The sequence below is a fragment of the Grammomys surdaster genome, unplaced genomic scaffold (assembly GCF_004785775.1).
Source record: "Grammomys surdaster isolate TR1022 unplaced genomic scaffold, NIH_TR_1.0 201, whole genome shotgun sequence".
Classification (NCBI taxonomy): Eukaryota; Metazoa; Chordata; class Mammalia; order Rodentia; family Muridae; genus Grammomys; species Grammomys surdaster.
This window is the reverse complement of record NW_021604646.1, coordinates 8278845-8290621: the sequence shown is the minus strand read 5'-3', so window position 1 is coordinate 8290621 and position 11777 is coordinate 8278845. Positions and strand designations below refer to the sequence as shown.

The 11777-nt window shown below is 52.7% G+C and overlaps 1 protein-coding gene across 2 annotated transcripts; it reads left to right on the top strand.

Annotated features, from left to right (window-relative positions):
• Positions 1 to 1027: 1027 nt before the first annotated feature.
• Positions 1028 to 11538, top strand: Cx3cl1 (C-X3-C motif chemokine ligand 1). 2 transcript variants are annotated; one of them, XM_028770431.1, is made up of 3 exons: positions 1028 to 1179; positions 7164 to 7284; positions 8685 to 11538. In XM_028770431.1, the coding sequence occupies exons 1-3, from the start codon at positions 1110 to 1112 to the stop codon at positions 9682 to 9684; spliced, it is 1191 nt and encodes a 396-aa protein (XP_028626264.1). In that variant the 5' UTR covers positions 1028 to 1109; the 3' UTR covers positions 9685 to 11538. The 2 variants fall into 2 exon arrangements, with proteins under 2 accessions (XP_028626264.1, XP_028626265.1); XM_028770432.1 differs by lacking the exon at positions 1028 to 1179 and adding an exon at positions 1233 to 1288.
• Positions 11539 to 11777: the final 239 nt, after the last annotated feature.

The window sequence follows — 11777 nt, the reverse complement described above, 5'->3', positions numbered from 1 at the left end:
CTGGCTGGCAGCCCAAAAAAGAGTAGCACAATTCACTCCCAGCCCGAGGCTGGGGAGGCTCTAGCTGACTCTTCCAGACTCCTAGGATTGTACCTCGTGACTTATGGGAAGCCTGCTTTTCTTGAAAGCAGGTTGAGTGCAGTACCCAAGCCTTACTGCTAAGTCTTGCCTAGTCTCATCGAGAAAGCTTCTGGAAGATCCGAGCCGGAAGCTGGGTTAGCCAGACTCGCCTTGTACAGCGGCAGAGCTGCTCTGGAGGGAGGCAGGACCTCTCTAAGGCTCTGCACTAGGGTCCACGAGTAGCCAAGAGACCCATAGCTCCGAAGACAAGTTTGTAGCTGTGCTGTTTCCGGAGCTAGCAGAAGGCAGAGCTAGCAGTGGGTAGAGCAAAGATTAGAGTCGGCACACAACAGCTAAGGAGGCCTGGAGGCCCGTGCCCCCTCCACGTCCTCAGCAGCCCTGGCTCTGGACTCTTCTCCTCTGTGGTCCTGATAAATTTATTTTCCACTGTGAAGGTCTGTATGATTTGGAATGGTCTCTCCCTTCTCTGGGCCTCAGTTTCCCCATCTGTCCATAAAAGGCAGGACTGGATCATTTTCAAGAAACTGCTTGCCAGGCTCGGTGTTGAGCCCAGCGGATGCAATGTATCTGCTGAAATGTATGGGGGGGGGGGGTCTTAATGGGTGAATCCTGGGGGTTCTGCATCACATGGGCGAAAGACCCCCATCTGCCCCCAGATCAAGAAAGAGCTTGGCAGATCCGGCCTGGCGGGGACCAGCGCTCTGCATGTCCCTGGCTCAGTGTCGGTTTAGACAAGAAGACCTGGATTCTCCAGGGAAAGTAACCCTGCTAACCCACCAGGTTCCCGCCGTGCCGCTCCCGCAGCGGAGCCCAGCGCAGGAGTGCAACTGGTTCCCTGGCAACCTGGGAGGAATCCAGCCGCAGCTACAGGCTCTTCCTCTCCCCTCCCACCGCCTCCTACTGCGGGCGCCGGGGGCGGAGGCTGCCAGCCCATTATAAAAAGCAACCGAGGCCAGCGGCGGCGAGTGACTACTCGGAGCTGCGACACGTCCCACCCTCCTGGCCCGCCGAATTCCTGCACTCCAGCCATGGCTCCCTCGCGGCTCGCGTGGCTGCTGCACCTGGCCGCGTTCTTTCATCTGTGTACTCTTCTGGCGGGTGAGTGGGTTCCGACCCTACCTGGGGAAGAAAGGAAGGGTATGCAGACTGCATCTCCCTGGGGAAAAGAGGCCCTCTGCTAGTCCCAGCCATCCCGGTGGCCCCTGGGGTGAGAGTCGGGAGACACCTCGGAGGGGTCTGTGGGAGGCACAAGGTGTCTGGGGAGTAGAGTGAAGGCTGGGAGAAACCTGAGCAGGATCCTACTGAGGTTAACTGTAACCTGTATAAGGCCTGGCTCGGGGCCAGGGAATAGTTAGGACTTTCCCCTGCCCTGTTGTTCAAGGCCCCCAGGAATAGTTAAGGTCAAGGTCACTGCAGCTCACGGATGGGGCTTGTCTCTTGTACTGGTGTGCAGCTTGTCATCCCTCTGCCTGTGTCTCCCCCATCATCCTGGCCACTTCCTCCAAACCCAGCTTAGAAAATATTTTGTTTCCACAGACTTGCTTCCTGGAGTCCACTACCTGGTAGTAATGTAGACATTCCTAGGGACATAGGAAAGATGGAGACCCAGAGATAGAGATCTGTCTGAGGATGCTCTGCCAGCATGCAGGACAGGAGAGTGATGTCCAGGGATTTAATGAGGGAGAGACGAAAGGCCTTGCCTACCCTCTGTGTTGACCATTCTACCTCCGTTAACCTCTAGAGCTCCATCCTCTGGGAGGGCTAAGACTATTTAGCAGTCACGCTCAGAGAAGGTGGCACTCTGCTTTAGGGCACACAGTGAAACTGGAAGAATAAAAGCCAACCCCCAGCTTCCAGGATATCTCCATGGAACTGAATCACCAGGGCCACAGGGAGCTGGGTGGGTGAGTGGGTGGGAGTGGGGGCAGGAGGTAAAATTGTGCCTGGCTTTATGCTGTCTGAGCCCTGGCTCTCAAGCGGGAGATATTTGGAGACAGTGAGCACTGGGAAGTAAGAATCAGGTGGAGGTTGCTTTGCCATCACCTCCCTGTGTGTCCTGGAGCAGGGTCTTGACGTCTCTGGTCTCAACTGCTGTACCATTCACTGCCTCCCTGGTGAGAAGGTTCCAGTGTCTAGGAAGGCATTTTGGAAAGTGCATGTGGTTATGGTGGCGGGCATCACTTTCATTAAGCTTACAGGGAAATCCTAGGCAAGGCTGGAAAAGAAACCCAGAATGTTTGAAGTCTGAGGACCCTAATCATGGTCGCTGGCTTTGCTAGGAGACCCCAGTGAACCTCACTTTCTTCTCCCCTTGAATGAGGTATTCAGCTAGGTTCACCCTGGAGCTCCCCCAGCAGGGGGTCTCAGGCTTTAGGGCTGCTGCAGGCTGGTACTCGGTTGGTGCAAGGCATCTGCGTCAGTCCCCAAATGTGGGTCTGCAGGACTGTGTCAGGCGATCACTCAGCGCTTTATGTAACAAACCTGCAAATGCAAGTTAGAGCAGAGAAGGCTGCTCTCCAGCACTGACGCATTCACTCCCACTCAGCCTCAGCAAGAAAGAGAAGGGGGGGAGCTCTGCTTTCAGCTGTTACAGCCTGCTTCCCCCATCATCCGTGGGGGTGGAGAGGTCGGAGGCGGACAGCTCCAGTGTCAGATTGAGGGCCCTATGGATTTCATTAAAAGCAGCCCCCACTTCTCTGTTGGTCGAGGTTGTATATGCCATCAGGCACTTCTGCATGCATCTCGTCCATTCATTTGGCAAACGCAAGCAGGACACCTGCTGGGTGACAAGCATATTTCTGGGTGCTAGGACCACAGCAGGGAATAAAGGGGCCACGGAGCCCAGCTCTCAGGGTGATGAAATCTGGCTGCAGTACACAAAAATAAACCAGTAAGCCATTTGGTCTCTTAGAAGGAAAAAGCACAGGAAGGGAGGGGTGGCTTAACTTGTGTCATTTGCTTGGTTTTTGTTTTGTTTTTGAGACAGGGTCTTTCCATGTAGCTCTCCTCCTGTCTCAGCCTCCTTGGGAGGAGCCTATAGGAAATGTGCCTACCATGTTGACATTATCTATGGGAAGAAGGTTGGGGAATGGATGAGCTCTCTATAGGGTGGTGGTCCTCCCAGGGGATATTTGGCAATTTCCAGAGACATTTTTTTTTTACTATGATTACAAATATCTCAATATTTTCAGCTTCTGGTGTAGAGTGTACAGCATCATCTCCCACCACAAACAAATGAGCAGGTCTAAAATGTGAACAGTATGGCCACTGAGAAAAGCTGCCCCAGGGCCCACCCAGTGTGTCTTAGCAGTCCTTAAGGGACAACCGGAAGCATACTTCTTTTTTTTTTTTCTTTTTTTTTTTTGGTTTTTCGAGACAGGGTTTCTCTGTATAGCCCGGGCTGTCCTGGAGCTCACTCTGTAGACCAGGCTGGCCTCGAACTCAGAAATTCGCCTGCCTCTGCCTCCCAAGTGCTGGGATTAAAGGCGTGCGCCACCACCGCCCGGCCGGAAGCATACTTCTTCTGGGAAGCCTTCCCTGATTACTCCTCACATTTGAAAGTTATCTCTCATTCCTGTAAATCCTAGGGTGTCTGTGAATGGCCAGAATGTGAGGCTTTACCAGGATTATGCAACGGTAGCGTCTAGGAAAAAAAACCAGCTCTGCCACAAACAGTAGACTGTGCTTACAGTGGCAAGGGCCTGAACCCTCTGGTCTTCGGCTTCTGCATCTGTAAGAAGAGGATAGCAATGCGCCCTTTGCAGGGATTGGAGTTAATAAGAGCAGATGCGTGTGTGCTCGAAACTCAGTAGGTGCTCAGTACCTCATCCTCATTTGTATCTTAACTACCCACAGATCCAGGACCCTTCTGAAGGCAGAGACAGGCCCCACTTCCATTCCATGCCACCTCACCCCCTAGCCACCAATACACACACACACACATACACCGTATGCCTCACAGCACCCAGCTCAGGGCTTGGCAAGAGGGAAGAGCCAGCACTTGGTTGCCTCAGTAAATAGCGATCACTCCGAACACCAGCACCTGCAGGAGGAAGCACTCAGGCTTAAAGAGAAAGGGATCCAGGCTGTGTACATACTCAGAAGTAATGCAAGCCAGCGCTGGCTGATTTAGGAAATGGATGTGTGAATGGACCAATGAATGGACAGATAGATAGATGTGTGGGTGGGTGGATGGATGATGGATGGATGGGTGGATGGATGGATGACTGAATGGAGGGATGGATGCATGCATGCATGGATGGATGCATTCACGCATGCATGCATGCATGGGTGCATAGCTGGCTGGCTGGCTGGATTATGGATGACTGGTGAGCAGATTAGTAACAGGCAGGGGGTGAAAAGAACTTGACAGGTGGGTGTGACTTTGAAAGGGTGACAGACAGACAGGTGGGTGAGTAGGGTGGGTAGATGGATGGGAGAGGGTGAATAGGAACAAGAAGGCAGCTAGGAGAAAGGAGGCAAGAAGGATGGAAAGGTGGGTGGATCTACGGATGGTCAGATGGATGAATGGATAAATGGGTACATAGATGGAAGGGTGGGTGGGCGGATATATCTAAAGGAAGACAAGTGGATTGAAATATTACTTGTTTTATGAATATTTACTGAGTGTCCAGGTTGTGGCCAGCACTGAGATGCACAGTGGCATGAGGCAGACACACACATCTCTAATCCCCGGACTCACTTAGCGAACAGTAGGTGGCTTGCTGCACAGAAGCACTGCCTCCCTTTCAAGAAATAAGAACTTAAGTGTGAAGAAGGCAAAGGCCTTCCCCAGTTGGTGACATAGCTATCCTGGTAGAATCAAGTTCTGATCCCAGCCAAGGACTGTGTGGCTCACAGCAGAGGTTGGCTTTGTGGCCCTCTCAGCTCTGCAGGAGGTAGTGGTCTCCTCTATCCTAGTTGGGGTCTTCCTTGCCACACGGCCTCCTATCTCAAATATCACACGATTTCTCTAGGAAGATATCTGCCAGACCCATGCAGGAGTGGCCACCAGGCTACTGTCACCAGGGATTTAGGAAGGGGAGTTGCAGCTGAGCTATTCTTAGGTCTACTGGGGGGTGGAGGAGGGTGACGAGTCTATACTGTAATTTGAGGGGGTCTGGGGGAGCAGAGATCAACCCTAGCGTTGTCCCCAGGAACTACCCACCTTGTTTTTTGATACAGAGTTTCTTCCCTGGGATCTGGAGCTCACTGATTGGTCTCTACTGACTGACAAATGAGCCCAAGGATCCGCTTATCTCTGCTTCACCAGTGTTAGGATTACAAGCACACACCACCATGCATGGTTTTCTACATAGGTTCTGGGGAATCGAACCCAGCTCCTCAAGCTTGTGTGGCAAATCCTTTAGCTACTGAACCATCTCCCCAGCCCTGAACTGTGACTTTCATATCCTAGTCCTTGTGGGAGAGAAGACAGCACTTTAATTCAGCCAGTGAGGTCAGGAGCTACTAGGGTTGGCCTTGTCATGAACCAGCTCAGACCTGCAGCCCAAACTTCCTTTCCCGCAAGATGGTGTGGCCCATGGCCAGGAGTGATGGGGCAAGGAGTTGGTTAGAAAGCCTGGGTGTGGGCTAGCTTTGGCTAGTTCTTTTTTCAGGGGTTGTGCTGAGCACAAACTCATGTACACCAGGCAAGCACTGTATCCCTGAGCTCCATCATTCTTGGCGAAATAGAGCATGTTTGCACACCCATATGTGTATAAGGATTGTGCACAAGCAGTGTGTTTTAGTGGAGCTGAAGAACAACTAGGCTCCCAGGTTCTAAAGGCTGAGTCAGATCACTCCTCGCTCCTTCCTGGAGAGTCTTGGGTTCTAGATGTTCAACATAGCCTTTCCCCAGATCTAGAACCCAAGCCCTTCTCCCCTCCATCCCCATTTTCCATGAGTTTACACTGGGGCAGATGACAGGACACTCTGCTGGAGATTTAGATCAGAGGTTCTCACCCGTGGGTCGTGATGTCATGGAGATCAAATGACCCTTTCATAGGGGTCGCCTAAGACCACCTGCATATCAGATTCATACATTACGATTCATAACAGCAGCAAAATTACAGTCATGAAGTAGCAACAAAGATAATTTTATGGTCGGGGGGGGGTCACCACCACTTGAGGAACTGTATCAACCACTGGTTTAGACAATGCAGGTTGATAGAGATAGAATGCAAAAAAAATGTTAAATGTTTATATCAAATGACTGGGTTTATCCACTCATAGAAATCCCTGCCCAGGGGCTTCTGCTGTAACTGTCTGCATGCCCTTGCCCCCTACTCTGCCCCCACCCTTTCTCCTGAACTCCTTATCCCAAACTCATTTTGCAGAACACAAGGGAACCCGCTCAGCAGACACTCACACATTTCCCAGGGAGGTGAGCTTGCCTGTTCAACACAACCTCTCCTGAAACCTTACCTGTTCCATGTACCTGGTCACATGTGTGTGTGTGGAGGAGGAGGGGGATGATTGTGTAGGGTGATTGTTGGGCACTTGACTTAATTGTGCCAAAGATAGGGATGGGCAAAGAAGGCAAGGCCAGGATGGGGGGTGGGACAGGGCTTGAAGAGCAGGGCCTCTCTGTCACATTTAGGCCAAGTGACTGTGGGCAGATCTGTGTCTCTCTTAGATTCCTCTCCCCAGCTATGACTTCATTTTAGAAATTAAATGTTTCCAGGCTGGGAATTGTGACCTACACCTTTAATCCCAGCACTTGGGAGGCAGAGGCAAGCAGATCTTGGTGAGTTCAAGGCCAGTCTGATCTAATAATGAGTTCCAGGACAGCCAGAGCTACATAGAGACTCTGTCTTTAACAAAAAAAAAAAAAAAAAAAAAAAAAAAATAAAAAAACTAAATGCTTCCTAGGTTTCAGGCAAAAGGAGATTCATTAATAAAGATTAATTTTTATCAGTCCAAAACAACCCCAAAGGCTGAGACTCTCGCTATCTGGCAGGTTATCAGGGGTTGGGTCAGATGTGGGCACTGGCTTGGGAGTACAGCCAGGAGAAGCTGAAATGGGGATGGGACGCCAGATGCCCAGGGGTCCTTCTGACTGCCGGCCTCTGTGGACTCAGGTCAACACCTCGGCATGACGAAATGCAACATCACGTGTAACAAGATGACCTCCCGAATCCCCGTGGCTTTGCTCATCCACTACCAGCCAAACCAGGAGTCCTGCGGCAAGCGTGCCATTGTGTAGGTATCAGTCTCAACCCCTGAATGCCCTGGGACACCCCAGCCTGTCCCCCTCCTTGCCTTACCCTGGGCTTCCTGCTAAAGGCCTTAGCAAGTACCCCCTTGTTCCAGGCCCACAGGCTACCTCACTGACTTTAAGATCAGTGGCAAACAACAGAGGTGGGAAATGGCTTCCTGGATGGCCCACTGTGGTCCAGAGCAGCACCCAGGATGGAGCCTCCCCTCAGCCCACTAGATCCCATGGGGAGGTTGAGGGAAGTGGTGTACCAGAGCAGGATCCAGTCTCCTGCAGGAGATAGGTAGCAGGAGGGTGAGAGGAGATGGAGCAGCTAAAATGGTTGGCTAAACACTTGGAAGACACAGAAAGGCCATCACCAAGAGCAGGTCCCTCAGAGCCTCTGGGGAGGAAACAGGCCCAGTCAGTCATTTTCTGCCTGGCCAGTTTGGTCCCTTGTTCCTTTTGGGGCCCATGGTGAGTACAGCCTGTTTGCTTAGTCCCGAGTCCCTTCCCCAGCATTGATGGCGGCTCCACAAGAAGTCTCAGCCATACAGGAAATGATCAGTGTCCTTTTTAACTCCGGCTCTGCTGGCGGAAGTCCAGCGTTTCCTGTCCCCTAGACAGCTCCCCCAAGGAGTGAGATTCAAATTGTATTCCTGCCTGCTCGCTCTGCTTCCCCAGCAAGGATTGCTTCTTCCAGATACCCCCAAATACTTGTCTGTCTCTTCTAGAGAAAGTAGAAGAGTGAACGTAGAACCCTTGGGAGTGCCTCAGCTTCTCAGGATACCCCAGTTGGGCATGCTTTATCTGTCAGCCTCATTTTCCTGCCTGTTAAAGGGCGTTAGCATAGTGGCTGCAGAGTAGAGCCTGTATGAGCTGCAGAAACTGTAGGCATGGAATGTGGGCTCCTGTCAGCTCTGAACTACTGTTAGGGCAAAAAAATCATGTGTAGCCTCATGGGAAACTCTAGACAGAAACCACATGGAGAGCCCAGAGCCCCTTACCTTGATAGCAGTGATATGGTTAACACTGTGGTTATTTCTAAAGCTTACAACACCCGCTCTGACAGGGCGCTTTCTCTAGATAGTTTACCCTTTATTTTGCTTAACAATATCACAGAAGTAGGATCCCCATTTGCGTGGGACTTTCCTGGTTTTGAAAGGGGAAGTCCCTCAGCCTGAATGCTGAATGCCACAGTTCATCTGAGGTGGAGGGTTCCCCTCCAGGCCACAGGCATTTGTGTCTCAGCCAAGGACTGGGACACATAGGGTATGGAGTGGCCCCAAACCTCATGCTAGCAAGCCAGGCCAGCTTGCCTGAAGAGTATGCGAGCAGTACCCCAGACCACAGCAGCCTGGCTGTCTAGAATCTGGGCATCACCGGCCCCCTGTTTTCCTTATAGCCTGGAGACGAGACAGCACAGACACTTCTGTGCTGACCCAAAGGAGAAATGGGTCCAAGACGCCATGAAGCATCTAGACCACCAGACCGCTGCCCTGACTAAAAATAGTGGCAAGTTTGAGAAGCGAGTGGACAATGTGACACCTGGGATCACCTCAGCCACCAGGGGACTGTCTCCATCTGCCCTGGAAAAGCCTGAATCAGCCACAGTAGAAGAAGACCTTACTTTGGAGCCGACTACTATTTTGCAGGAGGCCCGAAGGCCCATGGGGACTTCCCAAGAGCCACCAGCAGCAGTGACTGGATCATCTCCCTCAACTTCCGAGGGTCAGGATGCAGGGCTTACCACCAAGCCTCAGAGCACTGGAAGTTTAGAGGTGGCTGCCGTCTCTACCACCATTTGGCAGAGTTCTGCTGTCTACCAATCTGGATCTAGCCTTTGGGCTGAGGAAAAAGCTACTGAGTCCCCCTCCACTACAGCCCTATCTCCTAAGGTGTCCACCACTTCACATTCAACCCCAGAGGAGAATGTTGGGTCTGAAGGCCAGCCCCCATGGGTCCAGGAACAGGACCACAGTCCAGAGAAGTCTCTAGGGTCTGAGGAGATAAACCCAATTCATACTGATATTTTCCAGGACAGGGGACCTGGCGATACAGTCCACCCCTCAGTGGCCCCCATCTCCTCTGAAGAGACCCCCAGCCCAGAGCTGGTGGCCTCGGGCAGCCAGGCTCCTAAGGTAGAGGAGCCCATTCATGCCACTGCAGATCCCCAGAAACTGAGCGTACTTATCACTCCTGTCCCCGACACCCAGGCAGCCACCCGGAGGCAGGCAGTGGGGCTACTGGCCTTTCTTGGTCTACTGTTCTGTCTGGGGGTGGCCATGTTTGCTTACCAAAGCCTCCAGGGCTGTCCCCGCAAAATGGCGGGGGAGATGGTAGAAGGTCTCCGCTACGTCCCCCGTAGCTGTGGCAGTAACTCATACGTCCTGGTGCCAGTGTGAGCTGCCTGCCTGCCTGCCTGTGTCCAGAGTGTGATTCAGACAGCTGTCTGGGGACCCTCATCATACCCACCTTCATCCACGCTGGGAAAATGGGAATGGAGAAGCTGGATCCTCCAGGGGCCGTGTGCTCCAACCCCCCTCACCCCCCGCAAGGCGTGGCCCTGGAGGCCACCCTAGACCATTATTCATTCATCAGAGACAGAGCAGGTGACCTTCCAGCTCTCCTGTATTTGAAAGAATCCTCTGCTGCTGGCTGGTTAGAGGGGCCCTTTGACATCCCAACTCGAGTGAACAATTATTTATTGGATTCCCAGCCCCTGCGACACCTGCTTCCTATGTGCACCGTGGTCCACCCATCTCACAAGCAGCAGGCCAGGCCTATCTGCCTGTCCCCCTGACCTCCTCGTGTCTCCTGGCTTTGCTGCAGTCGCCAGCCCTTCCTCCTCCCTGGCCAGCTGCGGTGCTATCTGCCCTGTGTCTCCCTGATCCCCTGTACAGAGCGCACCACCATCAACACCGTGTCGTGTCTCTTCTTGCATGAGGTTAATGCTGTGTTTTCTGGAGCTCTCTGGGAAGGGAGCCGAGCTTGTGCGAGGGTTGAAAGTGTTCCTCCCCGGACTTTGATGTGCTGTGAAGGCATGCTGCATCTGAAGGAAGGGTCTGGTCCCCACTCAGCTACTGGCACCACAAAGGGCCCCACCTTGTAAAAGAAAAGAAACATGGCCCAGAGCTGGCAATAACCTATGGCCCTGACATCATCACTTTCTCTGAGATCCTTGTCCCCGTTCCTGGATGCAACCCCCAGCCCTTATCAACACTAATAGTCACTGCCATTCCACTGGACTGACGCTGTTGTACTCTGTGACTCTGAGGGCTGGCAAGGGGTGACGTGAGAGTGCAGATCCTACCCTGTAGGCCCCCAGATGGAGGCTGAGTTGGCGACTTGAAGGAACAGAGGCCAACTCAGAAGGCTACACTGGGTGCTCACTAGGCACCCCTCCCCCATGCACCAAGGTGACAGTCACAGGTCTGCCCTGTCTGAAGAACAAGCCAAAGAGGGAAGATTAGGATTAGCCCCTGGGAGGCAGAGGACCCAGGGTAAACCCCTGGAGTGGCCATACACCTAATTTCATTTTAGGGACTTGTGCATGCTTGTGTTTGCACAGCCCAGACCATTGAGAGGCTGCCAGAGTCCTTTCCTACATCTGAGAGCACCGTTCACGCCACGGTCTCACCTTTGCCCCACTGCAGGCTGGGCCAGAATTCCCATAACATTCTCTAAGAGCCCCGTGGAGTTTTCTGGAAGGGAAGGGACTCTGCCCTGGGCACAAAGTGACTACTGAAGCAGGGAGCAGCTGAACAGCACCCCAGCGGGAGCTGAACCGGCAAACCACGCCCCTCGGTGGCAGCTCTCCCCACCCTGATCTGAATAGCTCCAACATCACCTTGAAGGGAAGGGCTTCACCCGGAAAGCCAGTGACTCACTCCTTGATAGGTGGAAGCTCAGGACAGTTGGCTCTGTCCCAGAGTGAGGAAGCCAGCCCCTTGGTGACCCTCCTCCTGAGAAGCTGGTGGGAGACTCTGATCAGGCTCCAGTGTAACTAGCTGTAGGCCTGAGGAACAGCAGCCCGAGTGCACTATATCCCGGCTCCTCCGGTGGGGAGCCTTCAAGGGTTGGAACACCCATTGTCGGACTTTGTTGGTTCCTCCCTCCCCCAGAAGAATGTGGGCCAAGACAGTCTAAGGAGGACTTTGGAAGGAGTTGGTTGATCCTTTAGTTTTTTCAAGCGTCATTACCAATGTCTGTGCCATTTTGTATTTTACTAATAAAATTTTAAAGTCTTGTGAATCAAATAAAGGAACTTTTCTCTGGGGTAGGCCTTGGGTGGAGTTGGGGATAGGAGTGCGGATCCTGTCTCTAACTTAACTTGCATGGGGGGGGGGGTGAGGGGGCAGGGATTTTCCCAGAAGGCCTTGCAGATGAGAATAAAAGGAGAACTGGGCCCTGGCCTGGCTCAATGCTGCCTCTGTGTGTAACGGTGAGCTGAACCTTTCACCTCTCTGGGGCTCTATGCACGTGCCTGGTCTCTTGC

Excerpts from the sequence above, each read along its gene's own strand:
- Cx3cl1 (XM_028770431.1), top strand. The coding sequence starts at position 1,110 with ATGGCTCCCTCGCGGCTCGCGTGGCTGCTGCACCTGGCCGCGTTCTTT. Across the intron at positions 1,180-7,163 it reads TCTGTGTACTCTTCTGGCGG|GTCAACACCTCGGCATGACG; the intron begins GTGAGTGGGTTC and ends CTGTGGACTCAG. Across the intron at positions 7,285-8,684 it reads TGCGGCAAGCGTGCCATTGT|CCTGGAGACGAGACAGCACA; the intron begins GTAGGTATCAGT and ends TTTTCCTTATAG.